Source organism: Fusarium mangiferae (assembly GCF_900044065.1).
Source record: "Fusarium mangiferae strain MRC7560 genome assembly, contig: FMAN_scaffold008, whole genome shotgun sequence".
In the NCBI taxonomy this organism is placed as follows: Eukaryota; Fungi; Ascomycota; class Sordariomycetes; order Hypocreales; family Nectriaceae; genus Fusarium; species Fusarium mangiferae.
In genome coordinates this window covers 200,903-221,221 of record NW_024573928.1, presented here as the reverse complement: position 1 = coordinate 221,221, position 20,319 = coordinate 200,903, and the positions used below count along the sequence as shown (strand labels likewise).

Here is a 20,319-nt window from a genome sequence, read left to right as displayed (position 1 = left end):
TTGGGTTCAAGACCATAATATCCACATGTACTACAGTATTTGGAAGCATACCCACAAAGTATCAACGCATACGTAATACTTCCTTCTAAAAACACTCACCATGACTCAAACCAAAGATCATATCCTCATAACTGGAGCTGGTGGCTTCATCGGCCAAGAACTCATCACGTCTCTCCTCAAAGCCATGCCCTCCGCTCACTTCACCCTCACCGACATCATCACACCCGCAATCCCCACGGGCGCAGAGAGTCAGGTCACATCCCTCAAAGCAGACCTAACAGACCCATCAGCTGTTACATCCCTGCTATCCAACCGCTTCAGCCACGTCTACATCCTTCATGGTCTCATGTCCGGTGGCGCTGAAGCCAATCTAGATCTAGGCCTCAAGATCAACGTTGACTCAGTGCGAAGTATCCTTGACGTGCTACGGACCGAATATCCTGGTACGAAAGTGATATTCGCTAGCTCGTGCGCTATCTACGGTCAGACAGATCTAGTGACGGAGGTTGGCACTCTTCCTCAGCCCAAAAGTTCATACGGCATTCAGAAATTGCTTGTGGAGCTTTTGATCAACGATTACTCCCGTCGTGGTCTTCTTGATGGACGCATCGTTCGACTGCCCACTGTTATCGTCCGCCCAGGCGCACCATCAGCAGCTGCATCAAGCTTTGCATCAGGCATTGTCCGAGAGTCTCTTCAAGGAGTCCCTAATAGTCTACCTGTTAGCAGAGACCTCGAACTTTGGGTCTGTAGTCCTGCAACAGTGATCAAGAACCTCGTCAAGATCAAGGACGTTCCAAAAGAGAAGTTCGGCGACTCGAGAGTGGTCAACTTGCCTGGAATTACGGTTACGGTGCAGGAGATATTAGATGCTTTGAAGGAGGTTGGCGGTGACAAGGCGCTTGCGCAGATTGAGGAGAAGAGAGATCCGGCTATTGAGGCTATTGTAAATAGTTGGCCAGCGAGATTTGATATTTCTAGGGCTTATGGTCTTGGGCTTGAGGCTGATGGGAAGGTGTTGGATGCTGTTAAGGCGTTCCAGGCAAAGATTTCGAAGGCTTAGTCTACCAATACATTCATGCTACAATAGCAATTAAATGTAATGTGATGATTGACTGGAGAGCAAGTCGTGTACACGGGTCTGGCTTGCTCGTTCTGAGCAATTTGCAAGGTAAGGTGCATGTTACCCAGTGTTGGCCGCAGAAGTCTAGTACCTTCGTCACATTCCAGACCATGTCGAATTGCACTCAAATCGCCAGCTATACAAGAAAACCGTCGTGGGCCGGGAGCTGATCTACAAAGGTGCAAAGGCCAACGTCGGTGAAAGGCCAGGATGAACTTGAGGCTCTACCTATAGCGGTCAAAGTGTAAAGGAATAATGAAGGCTGGTGGAGTAATATAGTTCACCGTATGCTACCTGGAGAATATATTTATGTGCTATCGACTTGGACTCCCGTCGTGAGAACCCTTTACAGGTTCGATAACAGACGCGTGTATGTATTGCCAACTACCATATGATCAACATCAAGCGTATTCACCAAACTAGGTCTCGCTTCACTCAGTGACGTGATGCCGCAGAGACGCATCGAAGTCTCAAGCTCATCTTTAAGAACTGTGATTTGTTAGCTTGGCCACCGCAATGCAGACAGGAGAGCCTACTGTGACAGAGATGTTCTGCACCATCTTGGCCGTGGATAAGCGAGTATAGGAATGGCCGACCGATACCAACTGCTGTTGCGCCGAGAGCGATGGCCTTTAGGATGTCGGACCCCCGCTCGAAGCCGCCGTCGATGTAGACTTCAAGCTGATCAAAAACTTCTGGGCAGTTTTTCCTTAGTTCTAGTAGGACTAGAATACTGGCTTGTGCACTGGGAAGTATTAGCTTTAGTATGTGACTGAAAGAAGGAATGACTCACCCATCCAATGACCGTCCACCATGATTACTTAACAGCACACCCTCTACTCCATACTCGGCCGCTTTAATGACATCCTCCGCAGTCTGAACTCCCTTCAACACGATCGGCAATCCCCCACTGGCTTCACGTATCCAAGCCAAGTCATCCCAACACAGCGACTTGTCAATATACTGCGCCATAAGACGTCCAAACCCACTCCCCTTCTTATCCTTGCTGCTCTCACCGCCACTGATCGCCGACTTGACAGTTTGTTCCTGTGCCGCTCTCTCATCCGCTTCACGCTTCCCAGGTACAGGCGCGTCAACTGTTACAAAGATTGCTTTGACGCCAAGATCACGTACGGTTTTGAGTAGCTCAACGGTCTTTTCGTGGTTGGAGTTGACATATAGCTGGAAGAAGAACGGTTGTGTTGGGGGAGCGGCTTTGACGATTGACTTTAGCGAAAACGAAGCGTTGCTTGAAATCTATGATGAATCATTAGCAAAGAGTGTTGAGTGTGGATTGATAGGTGCACTAACACATTGGATGATGCCCTCGTTGGCCGCAGCCCGGCTAAGGGCCAACTCCCCATCAGGATGCGCAAGTCTCGCCATAGCAGCAGGAGAGATAAAGAACGGCGCACTACTATCGAAACCAAGAATGTTTGTCTTGTAGTTCACGTGTGAAACATTCCTCAAGATCCTAGGTCTGATCATGACTCTCCGCACCAGCTCCTTGTTCTTCCCGTGGGTGACGAGATCCGTCGCAGCAGACGAGTAAAACGCCCATGTTTTGGCAGAGAGTGAATCTCGCGCTGCCTTTTCATAGTCGGGAGCGCTCAAGATGGCGTCTATTGGCGGGATTGTTTTAGTTGTTGTTGTTGTCGAAGGGACGTTGTTGGTTTGCGGTGATGATGATGGGGGCGGTACGGGATCGATCTCGGTGGTTTTAGGGGCCGGACGACTGATTGCTGATTCCTCTAGAAGGCCAATTAATTTGTCGCTGGGAAGGTCTTCGATGATATCAGGCGCGTGGACATCATTGTACAGTTCCGTGGCATCAGAACCCGCCAGATTCAACAGCACTACCCATCACGATTAGTCTCGCCACAACCCCCAAATTTGCTCAACATACCTTCTGGACCACCAGGATGCTCATTGATAAAATGTGTAATATCCCAGACCTTGGAATGGACAGCTATCCAGCAGTCATTCGCCGTGTTATGCTGCTTCAAGTCGTCCAAGGACACTCTTCTCGTCTCAATTGAAGTCTCCATGATTTCTGATAGTGTTGACTGAACCTCCAAGAACGAAACAAGCTCTAAGTCTTGAAAATAAGCTAAACACCAAAGCTGCAATTTACTATCTCCACAAGCTGTGTACAGTCCGGGAATGCCGACTATCGGGATGGGTCACGGAGAACCCTCCCATTGGCTGTTTTGCCCCCCGGGAATGTCTCCGGGCGTTCAACCCCGCACTGGGCCTTGGAGTTTCGGTGCACTTAAGAGCTCGGAGGTAGTATAGACGATTACTGCATCAAGCATATCTTCATTACACAATTATTCCTCCATCAATCACTAGTCAAGTCATCAAAATGGAGCGCAGCGCTATCCAAGCAAAGGCAAAGCCCCTCCCCAAAGGAGTCTACACCCCGGTCGTCACACTCTACAAAGCAAACGACCCAACCCAACAAGTAGATCATGAAGCAATGCACACCCAATGTCAAGCCTTGATCAAGGCAGGCATGCATGGTCTTGTCTATCTCGGCACGAATGGCGAATTAGTTCTCCTCTCACGAGAAGAGCGCAAAGCCATCATCAAGACAGCCGTACATGCCGCTTCTGCAGCCGGTGGACCTGACTACCCGATTGTGGTAGGCATCTCAGCACAGTCCACACAGGAGTCGATCCAGAACGCCAAAGATGCAGCGGAGGCGGGTGCTGGCTTTGGGTTGCTTCTGCCGCCGAATTACTGGCCCAAGGCACTACCCAGCCAAGCTATAGTGTCGTACTTTAAAGAGGTTGCGGCTGCTTCACCGATACCTATTGTTATTTACAACTTCCCCGCTGTTACATCTAGTATTGATCTAGACTCTGATCAACTAGCTACCTTGGCTTCTGAACCGAATATCGTAGCGGTGAAGTTGACCTGCGGAAACGTTGGAAAGCTCGCTCGATTAACAGCGCTATTCTCCCACGAGCAATTCGGTGTGTACGGCGGTAGCAGTGATTATCTCCTTCCCACACTGCACAGCGGCGGAAGCGGATGTGTTACAGGGATGGGTAACATTTTCCCGTCGAGTACAGCGGGTGTCTATGACTTATGGAAGGCGGGCAAGATTGACGAGGCGAATAAGCTTCAGGGACTTGTCGCTCATGCCGAGTGGGCTTGTAAGAAGGGTATTAGTAACACCAAATATGGAGCGTGGCACTTCCTCGGTAGGGAGATTGGGCTGGATAATGAGACAGCGTGGCATATGAGGAAGCCGTATCAGCCACTTGATGATAAGGCTAAGGAGTGGACGGTTAAGACGTTGAGTGTTTTGGCGGATGCTGAGAAGCAATTGAGGAAGCAATAGACTGTGTATTATTGCCAGAGTTGTTAGATTCCCAACTAAAAGAAAATTCGTGTTCAATCATTCTCAGTTCGTCGCTGCGGGTGATTCTGATCGATGCGCGCCCCTTGACAAGAATCCATGGGCCCAGACCCTGTTTGGATCAAAGCTCAATGACGAGACAACGACTTGCATACGCGTAACTGCCCTGCCTGTAGATATCTCTAACACGAACTCAGGTTTGCCGACCTGTTTAACGAAACGCCTTGACGGTTAGGGTCCATTACAATTGACCGATCGCGATGCATTAGCTCGTCGCCATCTCATGAACATAGTCCATCTTTCGCATTTGTTCCCTACAGGCTTATGGTATGATCACCAACCATCACGAAAGAAATATTAGTGAACATCACAATAACCGGCCAAATAACCGACACCGACATGATCACATTTCCTGCACTGATGCTGCAATCATCTTTCGATCATGTCTTGGGTGGCACAGATATCACCAAGCGGGCGGCCATCTCCCTCGGTCTTCCCTCCTACTGGCCAGCTAATCCTGCCCTCCAATCCAACACTATCAGTGCGTCTCCAAGCACGACTCATTCAGAACTCTAAACGCGCTAGTCTCCCTCCCCCAGATTCGATACCCCATACCCCGCATTCACTCCCCATGCCAAGTTTTAATCCCATAAAAAGGACTTGATTTCCCCGATATCGAAAACTCGTCAATCCAGTGATACTCTAATCACCAGGATCAAACAACACTTTCAATACTTGCAAATTTCTGTTTGTGATCATGACTCTGAGAAACTCCATCTTGGATGAGAAGGATGTCGAGGCTATTGCCTCTCATCTCGATCACGCCAACACTGTGGCTACCAATGGTGGTTTGTCCGCTGAGGATATGGAGTTTGTTGCCAACTTTCCTGAAGAGAAGAAGAAGAAGGTCTTGGCAAAGATCGATGTAAGTTGATCGGTTTCATTCTGCGCAGACAAGATCTGACTTGTTCAGTGGCGACTCATGCCGATGCTTGCTATTCTCTACCTCGTCACGTATATCGACAAAGCGAATATTGGAAACGCCAAGATCGAGGGGATGCTCCCTGATCTTGGTATGAATGGAGAGCAGTACAACATTGCGCTCTCAATCTATTTTATTCCTTGTATGTTCAGCCCTCGAGTGACGTTCGATAACTCTAATTTGGCTAGATATTCTCGCCGAGGTTCCTAGCAATATGATTCTCAACAAGTTCGCCAAGCCTTCTCAGTATATGGCTACCATCATGTTCATCTGGGGTATCGTCGTGGTCTGCACTGGTCTGATTCACAACTTTGGCCAACTGTGCGCAATCCGTATCCTCCTTGGTCTCTTTGAGTATGTACTCGCCCGCGTTTATACCTTGTATCTGCTAACATCACCAGGGCTGGCTTCTTCCCCGGCGCTATCCTCATCATCTCGAAATGGTACCTGCCCCACGAGACGCAAACCCGAGTCGCGATTCTATATACATCTGCCGCCACAGGAGGTGCTTTCTCTGGCCTCTTCGCATACGCCATCGCTAAAATGGACGGAATTGGTGGCCAGACTGGGTGGAGATGGATCTTCTTCATCGAGGGAATCTTTACAATCGTCATGTCCTTCGCCACATGGTTCTTACTCATCGATTCACCCACTCTCTCATACTGGCTTACCGATGAGGAGAAGCGATATCTCGTGTTGCGACAAGCTTCCCGAAGAGTCACCAACTCGGGCGAATACCGCGAGAAGACCTTCGACAAGGGAGCTTTGTTTGAGGTTCTCAAGGACTGGAAGGCATATCTCCTCGTCATCATGTCCTGGTCCAACGCGGCCCCCAACTACGGTCTCAAGTTCTCCATGCCCTCTATCGTAAAGGGAATGGGCTTCACATCGAGCAACGCCCAACTCATGACTATTCCTCCTTATCTCTGCGGAGCTATCTCATCGTACCTCCTCGCTCGATTTGCTGATAAGCACAAATGGAGAATGCCTTTTATCATTGGTCCTCAGCTTTGCATCATCATCGCCTTCTCCATCCTAATGACCAAAGCCGAGTTTATTGTTCAGAACCTCGGGGTGTGCTATTTCGCAGTCTGTCTCGCCTGTGCCGGCATGTATCCCATCTTGCCTGGTACCAGTGCCTGGAATATCGACAACAACCTCAACCCGACGAAGCGAGCCATCAGCATTGGATTCGTCACATGCGCAGGTACCATTGGCGGTATCTATGGCAGCTACATCTATATCGATAAGGAGAAGCCCAAGTACACGACTGGATATGGTGCATCGCTCGGATTTGCCGTCGCAGGAGTCTTGGCCGCTGTTACTCTCGAGACTGCTTTAGTCATGATTAACAAGAAGCGGTCGAAGATCAGTGAGGCTGAGGTTCGAAGCAAGTACACAGAAGAGGAGCTTGAGATTATGGGCGAGAAGAGCCCGCTGTACCAGTACAAGCTGTAGTAGAGTTAGTGATAAGGAATGCCTCTAACATACTTCAATTCATAAAAGTTGCCAGACCTTTGCTCTTTAACACGATGATATGAAATTGGCGGGGTATGCAAAAGAGATGTATTTCCTGTGTCAACCTAAGCTACCTCTTGAATAGTGTACATCGACACAGTATTATGTACTTATAAGAGAGTAATTACTTATATAGGACTATGCATTCCGAAGCTGTGATGTCAGCATGTATGCACTTATGCCGCTGACATGTCAGCAAATATGCACTTATCTACACAGGATGTCAGCAGAGATAAATGGTGCAGCTTGGGCCTCAGCCTTCTGTTTTGTTAATCGTGCTATCTCATTGACCCATTCCTGAATCTACAGCCCACTGAAAACTACCATGCGTCTTCTTACGACTGCGGGTGATGGCGAACTTCGCCTAGCTGACTTTGTTGGCGATTACATTCCGCCCTATACCATTCTTTCGCACACGTGGGGAAATGACTCTGAAGAGGTGACCTTTCAAGACATGGTTGAGGGTAAAGGGAAGAACAAGCTTGGCTATCAGAAGCTCCGGTTTTGCGAGAAGCAAAGTGCAAATGACAACATCCAGTTCTTCTGGGTGGATACCTGCTGTATCGATAAAACAAGCAGTGCGGAGCTTTCTGAGGCAATTAACTCCATGTATCACTGGTACCGCGACGCAGATAAGTGCTACGTGTACCTCTCCGATGTATCAATCAACGGTTCCGTCGGAAGCTCCCTGTCATCTCAGCAGACGTGGGAGACAGCATTCAGACAGAGCCGTTGGTTTACCCGGGGCTGGACGCTTCAAGAGCTCGTTGCGCCGTCCTGTGTCGAATTCTTTTCCCTGGAAGGTCAGAGACTTGGAGACAGGGAATCATTGATACAGGAAATCGAAGATATCACGGGAATCAATACAGAAGCTCTGCGAGGAAGCCCACTTTCTCGATTTGGCTTCGAGGAGCGAATGTCTTGGGCAAGAGGCCGTGAAACCAAACGTGAGGAGGACGCTGCATACTCCTTGCTGGGAGTCTTTGGCGTACATATGCCGCTTGTATACGGGGAGGGACGGAGAAATGCATTCATTCGACTTCAAAGAATGATTCAAGAATCTGCAAGGAGCTTTGGGTCCGAAGGTTTTCATTTCATCTTGCAGAGGGGCACAGCATTGCACGAGACCGACGATACGTTCAGATTCCTTATGGGAGATATGAACAGAGATGGCTGTCCAGACTTGGTCGCCGTCAAGTCGAGACACACTATTAGCAACATGATTGAACTCAGCGTCTTTTCTGGGGCTTCACTATTCAGGAAATACATCTCACAAACAGTAGTTCGCGTGCCAGTGACAATGGAGACACACTATGATTTCGCCTTAGCAGACTGGGACGGTGACAAGACTTTGGATCTCGTCGTCATCAAGAAAGGCAGCACCGATACCAAGACCACCGAGGTCTGCATCCTTTCAGGCGCTTCTAATTTCCAAGACATCATTCTACAAACCGGGACCGCGCTGCACGAGACTGACGATACCTGGGCCTTCTCAATGGGGAGATGGAACGCTGGCAGGAAGCCCGACTTATTCGCCATCAAGAAATCCAGCACAGGCACTAACAGTACTGAAGTGCACGTACTGTCCGGGGCTTCGGGCTTCCAGAAATTCATTCTACAAACAGGCACTTGTTTGCATGAAACCGATGCTGCGTTCGACTTCGCCGTCGCAGACTGGAACGCTGACGGGTGCCCAGATCTGGTCGTAGTGTGGAAGAGCAACGATAGCAATCGCTACTCTCTGGTGCATGTGCTCTCTGGTGCTTCGACCTACCAGGACTTCATGTTGCACGCGGAAATACCACTCCTTGATACTCTTGGCATGTATGAGTTCATGGTCACTGAGTGGACGCGTAATGGGAGACTTGACTTAGTAGCGATTCGGAAGAGCAAAACTGGAACTAATAGCACAGAGGTACATATCATGACGGGACAATAGGAAAAATAGTCTTAAAGGAGCTTTAGAAATAAGCTCTCTTGAATATTATATAATTCTTTAAGTTTATCAAGTTGACTACAAAAATATGAAATAGCATATAGATAAATGACATGTAAATACAGAATACCTCTAGCCAGAAACAATTAACTAAGTCCTACACGCCTGACACGGATAAAGGAATTCACAAAGTCGCGAAAGTCAATAGCGACACATTCATCTCTCTCACGCTTCTCCGTTGTCAACCAAGGATTCTTAATATTCAGTTCCGTATTTACGAGATAAGCGTTTATTAGCACAGAGTAAGTTAAAACTAAAGGCAGCATTACACAGAAGTATCACTAATCTGTAACTAGGAAGGACCATCTTAATAGGAACTGTTGGAGTAAGTCTGACGGGATTGGCCGTGGTGTCTTCTGTCTTCCTTGAAGGTGAGGGCTGTAAGATGAAGGGCTATGATATGTGATACCAAATGATTCGTAAAGATAATTCTTCTAGAAGTGCGGCAAGGTTGAGTATAAGGACGGTTGCACACTCAAGGTTGACTATGCGAAAGGATGCAACAATCATGGCTGAGCTTAGTAAGGAGTGTATTGAGTCTTGAAGTATCTGTTGGTGGTATCGCCGTCTTACCTTTGGCGGGAGTGTAAAAGCTAGAAGATGAGCTATGGCTAACAAGACCTATAAATGGTTAAGTAAGTGAGACTTTGGCAGTGATCAGATGCCAAGCTTGTCTATTTTTATCCTACTATGACAGCAGCTCCGCGTCTTTACGTGGAACGCCTTGAAGTCAACGCCACGTTCCATTTCGGCCGGAAAAATGCCCCCCTCCCGGGGTCGGATCAATTTGGCAGTCCTAGGGAATAACTACATCAGGGTGGAATGCCCCGCACGAGACAACAAGAAGTCTTTCTCGATCTATCACTCTTTCAAGCGCAACCAACATTGGAATAAACATATCACAATTCTACGACCCACACCTCTCAGATATTGCTTATGTCTAGTCCCTAATTCACTGATAGATAATGGACGCCTCCACTGAGCACCAAGATGAAATTGCCAAGTTGGTCCAGCAACACGGAGCAGTTCCTCCGCCCTGGTTTATTTTTCCAAAAGAACATCCGTACAGCATCGGCTGGCGCATGGGTGCTGGCGAATCTTACATCATGATGTATTGGACTTGGTGGGGGCAACAGAAGGAGCAACTCGGCGAAAAGCAACGAATTGAGTACTTTCGCAGATGGCCTCCTCCACCCGAGTGGCTCATTTGCATGATAGAAGCAATTTGGGATCTTGACCCCAAGGACTTTGAGGATGATGATGCTTACTCGCCCTACTTCAAACGCACTGAGACACTTGGTTTCGGGTCTGAGGATGATTATAAGAATGCTATGCGAGATGAGGAAGAGTGAATAGGGAGCAACGAGATACCATAAGATTCCACCACCAGGACGCATCGGTCTTGTAGGCCTGCAAACCGATAGTGATATTGCAGGTAAAGCTGCAAATGGCCGCGAGGAAGATCGAAGGATGGCAAATAATGGCTCGGTTCAGCCGGAAGAAGGAGAGGCTGTATTGATGGTTTTTTCAATTTTTAACAGAATGGTATCCATCTCGCTGTGTCTGGGCAACTCGCAGTTGTGTCTGCAAGGAAACCAAGTCTGCGTAGGAAAAATTATTAATTCCCATAATCTGGCTCTCAGTTGAGCAGGATCACTTGCGACTCTTGCTGCGGCACCTATAAGGGAATTATAGCGCCATAGAAATAGCTTCACCATGTTTCTGATTTCTTCGCGAAATATATATCTTCTATTAAATTTATGTACAGCAATTGTTAAGAATACAGCCAGTAGAGGTGCAAGTACAGGTAACTTATACCAAGCGTGGCGCGATATAACGTGCAGGAGCTTAACCAGCTCCAAACTGCTCACCATACACATGCCTTCGTGCCTCCAAGAGAATGAAATTTATTCAGTCTAGTCAATGTTTATACGCTATGAGCCCTTACTCCGTCGGGTCAGGAATAGGCACAGCTCGCCCACGCGTGAAAGACACGCCATCAAGGTAAAAGGTGGGGCTGAGGCCTTGGTTCTGCGTGATAGTAATGCAAAGATCAGTAGAATCAATGCTTGGGTCGGTATAGGAGAAGGTGTAAGTAAAGTCATTGTAGGCATTGTATCCAACAATGCCATGGTCACCAGAGTCGTATACACCATCAATGGACAGTTCAGCGGTATTGACGTTGTCTTCGCAGACAATTGTGTTGGAGCCATACTCTTTGATGCAGTTCTGGAGAACCTGCGCTTTGAAAGTGTATTCAAAGCCCGCCTCGACTGCGACGCTCTGGCAGACCTTGGCGGAATTGGCAAGGTTTCCAGGCAATTGCCTATGAGAAATTAGTATGCATCCTCGAGGTTTTAAATTCTTAGCAATACGTACAGACACTTGCTGCCCTCGGCGCACCAAAACTGGCTACGGTAGACTGCCGGAGAGGCTCCTTCTACAACCCAAGGATCGATGGTCTCGTCTTCGAAACCACCATTCACGGCGAGGTTAGTAATCACAGGAGGGCCAGCTGTAGTCGTAGTGGCTTCGACTGTAGTGCTCGTGGCTTCGTCGGCGGTTGTAGAGGTCTCGGTCTCCTGGGAAGTGACAGCAGTCGTCGTAGCGAGCATGGTAGTAAAAGAGCTGATACCATCGGTCGTGGTGGCAGAAGATTCAACACTGGTCTGAGACTCAGCAACACTTGAGGTTTCTTGAGAAGTTAAACCGGAAGTAGTTATTTCGAGCTCTGTAGTGGCAGAGGATTCAACAGTGGTCTGGGACTCAGTGACACTCAAAGTCTCTTGAGAGGTCAAGTCAGAAGTAGTCGTCTCCGATTCTGTGGTCGCAGAGTCGGCTGTAGAAGTTTCGACTGTGACAGAGGACTCAATGCTTGACGTCGAGTCGGTAATTCTTAAAGTCTCTTGGGAAGTAGTCGTTGTGGCGGCGCCTCCAGCCGTTGTAGTGCCGATTTCGCTGCTGAATGACGATGTTGTTGTCGGCCGAGGATGGGGGGCACAAGCCTAAAACTGTAAGCTTCCACTTGGGGCGTTAGGGGGCGTTCCAGGGAACTTACGCGAGCGGCGCAGAGGCCCGCACCCAAGATTAGAGAGCCAAAGGTAGCAGTTACACGCATCGCGAACAAACTTAAAAAGAGCGACTGGAATTAAAAACGAGTGACTGAAAAGCGGTAAGCAAAGAGCAAGAAATTAAAAGAGGCAAAAGAGCGAATTGTTCTCTTTATCATCGCGTTAGGCTTCCTCGAGAGCTGAAAGGCAAGCGAGATGGAACTATTGGCTTTAGAGCGTGCTACTTGCATAGATATAGCTAGCAGATTCGATAGTCTCCATAGACCCTGTTGTTTTTTCAGGGGTAATGCAGGTCCAGCGAGCACCTAATTTTAGATATGAATCCTTCTTCCAGGTAGATAAATGCAGATTGAAAATGATCTTATCTCCATCACCAATATGAACCAGTTCTATGATACATAATTATTATCGTAATTTTATCATCGTTTTGTATCGGCTTTCAGATAAGTCTCGTTATCATCAGAGTCACCTATAGATAGTGCATTACCCGTGGCGGATCGAGCTTATGTAGTGGAGGTGTCTCAACCTTAAAGCATTTACTCAGGAGAGTGCTGTTTTTACCTCTGTCAGGAGTTTAAAAGCTGGTCCAAGATCTGAGACTTGTGGCTGATAGCTTAAATCAGCACAGAGCATATGTAGCTACCCTAACTAGGCCTATAAAGGGTTAAGATATTTAAGACTTTAGGGGCTATCAAATGTTAAAATTTCCCCGCATTTATCGTGCTATGACGCCAACTTGCTGATCCAATCTTCATCATTCTTTTTGCCCCGTCCATCTTCTTCTACTCGCCATCTATTCTACCTCGACCATGGTCAATGGCGACGCTATCGCCTATAATGTCGCTGTCTTTATCAGTACCCTGTTCCTTCTTGAGTTCGGCGCCGATAAATTCGTCGACCATACCGCCATCGTTGCCCGTCGGACGGGAATTCCCGACACGGTGATTGCCCTGCTCACTGCCGGTGCAGAGTGGGAAGAGGTACGGCCTGAACCCACTTGTTCACGTCTATTTTTCCAAGCTAAATTCATCGTAGCTCGTTGTCGTCGTTGCTTCGCTTGCGCAGGGTCGACCCTCGCTAGCAGTGGGAAACATCATCGGGTCAGCCATCTCGAACATCCTTGGCGCCTTTTCACTAGGACTTTTGTTCCGTCCTACGGGGCCGCACGTTGAGTTTGACAGGAGCTCTAGGGTATACGCTTTATGTTTGCTTGTTATCACCACTTTTGTCGCGCCAATCATTTACTTCCCCCAGCGGATCATCTGGTTGGCATGCGGTTCTATCCTGATTTCGCTCTTCGCCATCTACCTAATCTCCATAGGCTGGGCCATCAGTCGAGGCAGTCTCACCGCTCCCGAGGGTTCGGATGATGATAGTAGCGATGATGAAAGCGACACGTTGTCAACAGAATCGACGCCCTCTGTCAGGAACCCCCTCCTCCCGAGCCACGAGGAGCGTGAGCCTGAGGATAGGAATGAACGGGATCCACGAGTCGATGGTAGTCCCGAGGTGACCGGGCTCACAAATGTTTTGAGTCGTCGAAGAAGACGGAGCCTCGGATATCATGTCGGACTTCTGGTGCTCGGCTTCTTAGCCATCTGCCTTTCTGGCTATGTTCTCTCGCAGGCGGCCATCAACATAACAGACGCTCTGGGCATCTCCGACGTTCTATTCGGTATCGTCATTCTTGCCATCGCCACCACCCTGCCCGAGAAATTTGTTGCTGTCCTGAGCGGCAACCGAGGCCATGTAGGGATTCTTGTGGCCAATACCGTGGGGAGTAACGTCTTTCTCCTGTCGCTCTGCCTGGGTGTTGTTATGATTGATACCTCCGAGGACTTCGGTGGGGGTCATGTTAAGATTACTGAGCTTTGTGTCCTCTGGGGCTCCACGTTAGCGCTCACAATAGCCGTTTGGTACGGCGAAAGGATTGATCGATGGATTGGAGGAATTATGTTACTTGGATATGTTGTATTTATCATTATGGAGTTTACAGTTATTCATCATACAGCAGATACACCATAACCTTCAAAGATTGATAGAAAGTTTGATTCTCATGCGGATCATATCAGAACAATTTGGCGGCGCTAAAAAGATGCTGATTGAGTAAACACTACAGGATATTGAATCCATGTCAAACCTCGTTTTATTCGGAGTTAAAGCACGGGCTTTATCAACTGATGGATAGTAGCGGTGGTAGCCAATTCAAGATAGAATTATTAATACCACTTCTAGAGATTTATTCTGTTACTTGCGAAAGCTTATTTTCATATACCAAAGACACCAGCATTGCCTGTTTTCCCCCAGCTTATCGGAATCTCCACCTTGATTACATAACCCTGTAAGGCTGAACTAGGCTTGGCATTTTCAACACAGCCTCAATAATCAATAAGGTTGTTTCATGCACCCTCTCACGTCCTCTCAACCTCAACCTTCCCATCACCGAGATGTCGGATCCCTTGAGTGTCGCCGCTTCAATCGCAGGACTCATCTCAATCACGGTAGAGGCCGTCAAGTTCCTCAGCCCATATGTCTCAGCGGCCAAAGAGACCCCGCAGGTCGCGGCGCACGTCTACTCTGAAGTTCAGAGCACCCAGATTATACTGATGGGTCTTCAAAGCCTCACGAAAAACCTTAGCTCTGTCAACGTTCAGCATGCCGCCCTGATTGGGGTGAACCAGGTAGTGGCGGTCCTCACGGATGGGGTTCTCCTTTACTCGGAGCTGCATAAGGAACTTCAGTCGTTGTGGGCTAAAGACGGCATGGAAAAGGTGCCGCTGAGAGGACGCTTGCAGTGGGTGTGGAAGGAGAGTACGTTTGTCACACTCTTGAATAGACTGCAGACTTTCAAGAGCTCAATGACACTCGTCTTGATGATTTTACAAAGGTACGTTTAGCGTGCATTGACTAGGACAACATCTGATTTTCTTATAGTAACTCTGGTCAAGCAGCAAAAGAACACCAGGAACAGCTCTCCAATAACGTCAAAACTCTTCTGGACAATAATGACGCTCTGTCACGTCGGCTGATGAATGTTGAGGACGCTTTGGATGCTCAGACGATTATATCCAGGCGCATGAGCATCCTCTCGATGAGCGCCTCCCCATCTCGAAATACAAGCCAGCAATCAACTGCAGAGTCATCAGCTACGTCAACCAGCACTGGCGCCAGCCTTGCTATATCCAAATTTGACTTTGAAGATGATCTTGAGTCATCACGCGTATATCGCCGGGCAGTCAGAGAAACCATGGACTTTTCATTCCGAAGCTCAATTGCTAGATCACACAACTGGTCCGTCTTTTCAGGCTTGAGTCTCGGTGATATTTCTATCATGTCTGTCGTTGCATTACCTGTATATCAGGAAGATATTACCAATGCTGAGCACTATGATTTCGGCGAGGAAGCTTCTGTCGCTCCTGAAACACCCAAGTCAATGACGGACCAGCCTTTGCTGATGCAATGCCTTGAACTGAGGCGCAGGCTTCTCGCAATACCGAGGATGCAGAAGTATTTTGGCAGGACTTTGCTCCCTTTCCACGACTTCTCCGATATCTTGCGAGGCTTCAAGAAGGCCGTGCCACTGGTGATACTTGCTCAGGCTCTGGATCCGACGCTTAGCCTAGATATTGATCTAGATGAGGAGCTTACAGAAAACTCTCAAAAAGAGCTAGTATTATGGTTCGCTCAATTCTGCCATGATAATCTCAAGATCAAGACAAGTGACTTGATCACAGTAGAAGATCTAATGGGAGAAAGTTCTTATGGGGTCCTCAGAGTAATACCACAAAACAATACCTTCTGTAGTATGACACAGTTGCTAATCACCATCTAGACAATATCGCTCTTATCGAGCATTACCAAAAGTCTCCCTAACACTGGTTTCTTAACAAACGAATTGTCTATAGCGAAAGCCCAAATCGACTCCCAGTCAACGGAGCTTCGAATCCTGATCGCTGAGCAACGCCAGCTCGTCCGAGTCCTTTGCGAGCTCCTTGAGATGAGAGACGAACTAGAGACGTATATGAGCTCGATGTTTCAGAACTTCAGACAAATCGCAGATCATCAAATTAGGGTCCTGATAGTGATGGAAAGGAACCTGTTACGTCCATTACCAGAACACAGATGGGATTTAGCATTCGCACTTCTCTACAGTAGGGAGACTGAAGCTATGTCACATATAATTTATTCAACCACCGCGACTAGCATTCAGCTCTGGCTGAGAGAGGGCCATTTCAGAGATAAGCTTAAGATCAGTACCATGCTTGCAAGAGCTTTGGAGATAATTCCCACAAGAGCCGGGCGCGTGTCCGCCTTTTTTAAGTTCGCGGAGGTATGGAAATTTCGTACTTGATCCTTTTAAGCTCTTTACTAACAATAACAAGTACCTCAAACGACAGCAAGTCATGTCAGGGGTGGAGGAACGTGATAGGAACAGGGCCCTCTCGTTCATATCAAAATTTATAGCTCAGCTCCAAGAGGACGATTCTTTCAAGGACACTAAGCCACTTATCGAAGTCCTCAAGCAAAAGGTGCAAGACTGGAAGGGCATTGATCCAGATGATCTCGGCGAGTTGATACTCTCCAAGACGATTTATGTAATCAAAGGTTCTCAGACCAAATTGGTAAGTGGCACTGGAAGGTTAAGTAGCAAAATGGACTGACACATACACTATAGTACCAAGGCTACCTCTTCCAGCACATGCTTCTCCTTTGCAAGAGCCGTGGGGAACCTTCGGGGGCCTCGTTGTTTTACAGGACCAAGTCCTTATCTGAGCAGAAACAGACAAAGCTTTTACTGAAGGGAAGATTCCACCTGCGGCACATTCTTTCAGTCACACCGATTTCCCATCCTGGTATATCCTCTCCTCTTCATTTTGATTGCATTCACTCACACAAGTAGATACACATATATGCGAGGTTCAATGGGGAACTGATAATAGCGACAAGTCGAGTTTCTCAATTATGTTTGCACTTGAGCCTGAGATGCGAGAATGGGCATCAAAGATCGATGAGTATAGGATGATGGCAATACTGATGGCGAATCCCAAATATGTCCCAGAAGAACTGCATTTAACAATAGAAGGGGCCGTTGGTGAAACTGTGCCTGGAGATTTGCCTGGACGAATGGAACCACAGAAGCGATATGGAATAATAAAATAGTCAATTAGGAATTTTTAATGGGTTGGCTTGGTATGTATCAGGATATTGAAAGTGTTATATGACGATCAATGAGTACCACTAAACAACTTCCTCAAATGTCACCGCATCAACGTCGCCCTCAGCATTGGCGCAGCTGAATCCAATAGCAACACTAAGATAGCCATACTGGTCCAACTTATCCTGTCTAAGTGAACAGGTAGTGCTCAACGGTGTCCATTGTTGCACGGCAGCATTGGCGCTGGCTGTGTTCGCGCCACCCTGGACGGGAACAACATTACTGGGATCTCCATAGTAACAGCCGACACCCATTGCATTGCAGCCATCGTCGAACATATTATCACTCGCACCGTCGACGCGGAGCTGAGCGGTGAGACGATAGGTTCCTGCTTTAAGAAGTGACTTGTCGATCTTTTGATACACGTAGTTGTTGTACGACTCGCCGTCGTCGATTGCGAATTGGAGGCGGGCGTAAGCTGGACCTTCGTAGGGCGAGGACGAGCCGAGTTCAATCGGGTCGTTGACTGAGAGCCAGGGGTTTACTGTCCCGAGATCGAAGTTGCCGTTGATGAGAAGTTCGGTTGGCTCTGCTTCGGCGGTAGTAGTGGTTGTAGCGCTCTCGGCCACGGTCGTTGTGCCGTCGGTGGTGGTTGGTGCTGAAGTAGCCTCGCTGCTAGTGACTATTGTAGTGTCGCTGCTACTAACGACTGTCGTACTCTCGCTGACAGCGATGGTCGTAGATGTCTCGCTCACCAGTGCGCTCGTCGTTGTACCATCCTCAGTCAACGTGGTAGTTGTATCAGTCGCGGTTGTCGTCTCTGTCTCGGTGACCGCCGTACTGGTCTCGATGGTAGTGGAAAGAGCAGTGGTAGTATCGGAAACGATGATTATAGAGCCAGTGCCGGTGGCAGAGGTTGCGATGCTCTGGGGCTTACACGGGCCTGCATTAACAGAAGCCAACAAGGCCAAGTTTGCTAACGCCGCGGCAATCAGCTTGTTGGAAACCATTTTGACAGGCTTCAAAAAAGACAAAAAGAAAATTACGGAAACGACAGTGGAGGCTTCGCAAAACCGAGTGAACCAAGAACAGGAGGAAAAACAGGACATTCGCCAGTTTTATTTCAGCACACGAGTGGAGAGTGCCTCAGGGGCACACAAATAACTATTGGTGACCTAGTGCGATTAATGATCGTGGCATACAATAGCGTCTCAATAGCGTTGAATTTTTCGCCAGTTGGGCCAATCAGGGTCTCAGCTTCATGGCTGGCTTCATATTTCAAATAAGAAATTAATTCAAAAAGTAAGCTTGTAATCGGTAGTGCTTCTATCTTTGCTCGTATTTTACCTAGCTTTGAAATCGTTTAACAGGGCGCAAGCTAATCAAGTAGACTTGCATGCTGTCATAACCATCGTCGCAGCTTGGCAACCGAAGATATCACTCTACTCCTTCGTCACTTCACCAAATGATCCCTTGTACCCATTCTGCTCCAGGTACAGCCGGAATTGCGCGTCTTCGCTCTCGAGCTCTTTGTCCTTGTCTGGGATGAGAAACCATGCAACTAGACCACCTACAGCAGCAAACGCCGCACCAATGAGAAACACGGCTTGAATGCCTCGCTGCTTATCGGAGAAAGAGTCTTGGATGGGCGTAAATGCCTGAGTTCCAATCACCGCGCCAGCCTTACCCATTGCTGCGGCAAACCCTAGGAAGTGTCCTCGCAGAGGTGTTAAAAAGGACTCTGCAGCACAGAGAAAAGTGGCGACCTGGTTCACATTTAGCATGTCTGCAGGTAGCTCTACTGCCAAGGTTGGGACTTACACCAGGGCCCATCTCTCCCAGTGCGTTGAAGATGCCATACAGCACGATGAACAAAGGGAAAACGGACTGGATTGGAGAAAGAGCACCACCAATGATGAAGCCTAGAATCGTCCATCCGAGGAAACCCAGAGTCATGGTTTGTCTGCGGCCAATGCGGTCCATGAGTAGTCCTCCAACGACGCAGCCGGGGAGGTAAAAGCAGTTAACAACTGTACCGAAACCGATGTTCTGCTGAAGGGTATCCTCGGGATTCAAAGTGGCGATGATTGTCGAACTGAAGATTCCGAATGGGTACGTCTGGTGTCTATATCAGTAATGTGCTGCACATTATATCCTCAGCATTGTACTTACCACGAAGTCGTAGAAGAACCACGCCAAGGATGTTCCAAGCATTGGTTTCCAATATCTCTTGATCACAAGCATATATGGTATGTCCTGTTTGATCGCATGTTTCTTATATTGCGTCGAGTCAAACCGACGAAGACGAAGAAACAGAAGGGCTACTGGCAGGATGAAACCAATACCGAAGTTGATTCGCCAGACGCCATCACCGACATGTTGATGGTAAGCTGCGAGGACGATCAATGCCACAACACCTGCCATAACAAATCCGAGGTCGATGGAGAAGTCTGTAGCAGCAGCGACAAGAAGTCCGCGTCGGCGTCGAACAAATGATGTCTCGTCTGAAGCTTCAGTACTTCCCGTGCCGCAAGTAGGATATTCACCTGCAAAGCCATCAGTCAAGTAATTTTCTCAGCCCAAATCCTTATTGGGTCTTACCACCAGCCCCGAACCCTGCAACACCTCGTCCAACGATCATCATCCAAAACATGCCCAGCTCAGTCTTTCCATGCGCCGCAGTCGCGAGTATGATACCCAAGACTAAGAACAAGGTAGCAAACACAATGCCAGTCCGTCTACCAAGTCTGTCAATGGCATAGCCAAAGAAGAGCATGCCGAGGACCTCGCCGATGAGAAATGCATTGGAGAGTCGAGTCTTGATCGAGCTGGAGAAACTGTCGGGGTAAAGTTTTGCAAAGACTGGATTCATGTATCCGATAATCTGTGCGTTGTATCCATCGGAGAATAGAGCAATGCCACTTGTCAAGACTGTTGTTGTGGCCGACATGCGAGACTTGGTAGGGAGTTCAACGTCTGTGGCATTAACAACAGTGTCGTTTTTGAAGGATTCATCGTCTTGATGGCTTTTTGGAGCACTCGTGTTTGGAGAAGCCTTGTTCTCCATGATACTGATCTTGAAACGGGAAGTATTGGATTGATCTTTC

General features: G+C 48.1%; 11 protein-coding genes across 11 annotated transcripts; 7 read left to right on the top strand and 4 right to left on the bottom strand.

The window, feature by feature from the left end:
• Positions 1-100: 100 nt before the first annotated feature.
• Positions 101-1,063, top strand: FMAN_10994 (uncharacterized protein; the record flags this gene model as incomplete). The annotated part of the gene is made up of 1 exon (XM_041833750.1): positions 101-1,063. One exon carries the CDS (start codon positions 101-103, stop codon positions 1,061-1,063), a length of 963 nt encoding a protein of 320 aa, XP_041684082.1.
• A 406-nt stretch (positions 1,064-1,469) lies between these two features.
• On the bottom strand, positions 1,470-3,171 carry FMAN_10993 (putative CYB2-lactate dehydrogenase cytochrome b2; the record flags this gene model as incomplete). The annotated part of the gene is made up of 5 exons (XM_041833749.1): positions 1,470-1,612; positions 1,660-1,868; positions 1,917-2,380; positions 2,435-2,979; positions 3,030-3,171. 5 exons carry the CDS (start codon positions 3,169-3,171, stop codon positions 1,470-1,472), a joined length of 1,503 nt encoding a protein of 500 aa, XP_041684081.1.
• Positions 3,172-3,488: 317 nt separating this feature from the next.
• On the top strand, positions 3,489-4,472 carry FMAN_10992 (uncharacterized protein; the record flags this gene model as incomplete). The annotated part of the gene is made up of 1 exon (XM_041833748.1): positions 3,489-4,472. One exon carries the CDS (start codon positions 3,489-3,491, stop codon positions 4,470-4,472), a length of 984 nt encoding a protein of 327 aa, XP_041684080.1.
• Positions 4,473-5,247: 775 nt separating this feature from the next.
• On the top strand, positions 5,248-6,930 carry FMAN_10991 (uncharacterized protein; the record flags this gene model as incomplete). Its single annotated transcript, XM_041833747.1, has 4 exons — positions 5,248-5,415; positions 5,464-5,614; positions 5,661-5,826; positions 5,874-6,930. 4 exons carry the CDS (start codon positions 5,248-5,250, stop codon positions 6,928-6,930), a joined length of 1,542 nt encoding a protein of 513 aa, XP_041684079.1.
• Positions 6,931-7,444: 514 nt separating this feature from the next.
• Positions 7,445-8,929, top strand: FMAN_10990 (uncharacterized protein; the record flags this gene model as incomplete). Its single annotated transcript, XM_041833746.1, has 1 exon — positions 7,445-8,929. One exon carries the CDS (start codon positions 7,445-7,447, stop codon positions 8,927-8,929), a length of 1,485 nt encoding a protein of 494 aa, XP_041684078.1.
• Positions 8,930-9,951: 1,022 nt separating this feature from the next.
• FMAN_10989 (uncharacterized protein) lies at positions 9,952-10,338 on the top strand (the record flags this gene model as incomplete). Its single annotated transcript, XM_041833745.1, has 1 exon — positions 9,952-10,338. One exon carries the CDS (start codon positions 9,952-9,954, stop codon positions 10,336-10,338), a length of 387 nt encoding a protein of 128 aa, XP_041684077.1.
• Positions 10,339-10,930: 592 nt separating this feature from the next.
• On the bottom strand, positions 10,931-12,104 carry FMAN_10988 (uncharacterized protein; the record flags this gene model as incomplete). Its single annotated transcript, XM_041833744.1, has 3 exons — positions 10,931-11,312; positions 11,366-11,991; positions 12,045-12,104. 3 exons carry the CDS (start codon positions 12,102-12,104, stop codon positions 10,931-10,933), a joined length of 1,068 nt encoding a protein of 355 aa, XP_041684076.1.
• A 762-nt stretch (positions 12,105-12,866) lies between these two features.
• Positions 12,867-14,082, top strand: FMAN_10987 (uncharacterized protein; the record flags this gene model as incomplete). The annotated part of the gene is made up of 2 exons (XM_041833743.1): positions 12,867-13,037; positions 13,093-14,082. 2 exons carry the CDS (start codon positions 12,867-12,869, stop codon positions 14,080-14,082), a joined length of 1,161 nt encoding a protein of 386 aa, XP_041684075.1.
• Positions 14,083-14,504: 422 nt separating this feature from the next.
• On the top strand, positions 14,505-17,217 carry FMAN_10986 (uncharacterized protein; the record flags this gene model as incomplete). The annotated part of the gene is made up of 6 exons (XM_041833741.1): positions 14,505-14,944; positions 14,992-15,832; positions 15,890-16,387; positions 16,440-16,679; positions 16,733-16,910; positions 16,958-17,217. 6 exons carry the CDS (start codon positions 14,505-14,507, stop codon positions 17,215-17,217), a joined length of 2,457 nt encoding a protein of 818 aa, XP_041684074.1.
• Positions 17,218-17,295: 78 nt separating this feature from the next.
• FMAN_10985 (uncharacterized protein) lies at positions 17,296-18,222 on the bottom strand (the record flags this gene model as incomplete). The annotated part of the gene is made up of 1 exon (XM_041833740.1): positions 17,296-18,222. One exon carries the CDS (start codon positions 18,220-18,222, stop codon positions 17,296-17,298), a length of 927 nt encoding a protein of 308 aa, XP_041684073.1.
• A 432-nt stretch (positions 18,223-18,654) lies between these two features.
• FMAN_10984 (putative inorganic phosphate transporter) lies at positions 18,655-20,279 on the bottom strand (the record flags this gene model as incomplete). The annotated part of the gene is made up of 4 exons (XM_041833739.1): positions 18,655-18,978; positions 19,034-19,330; positions 19,385-19,758; positions 19,814-20,279. 4 exons carry the CDS (start codon positions 20,277-20,279, stop codon positions 18,655-18,657), a joined length of 1,461 nt encoding a protein of 486 aa, XP_041684072.1.
• Between the last annotated feature and the right edge of the window lie 40 nt (positions 20,280-20,319).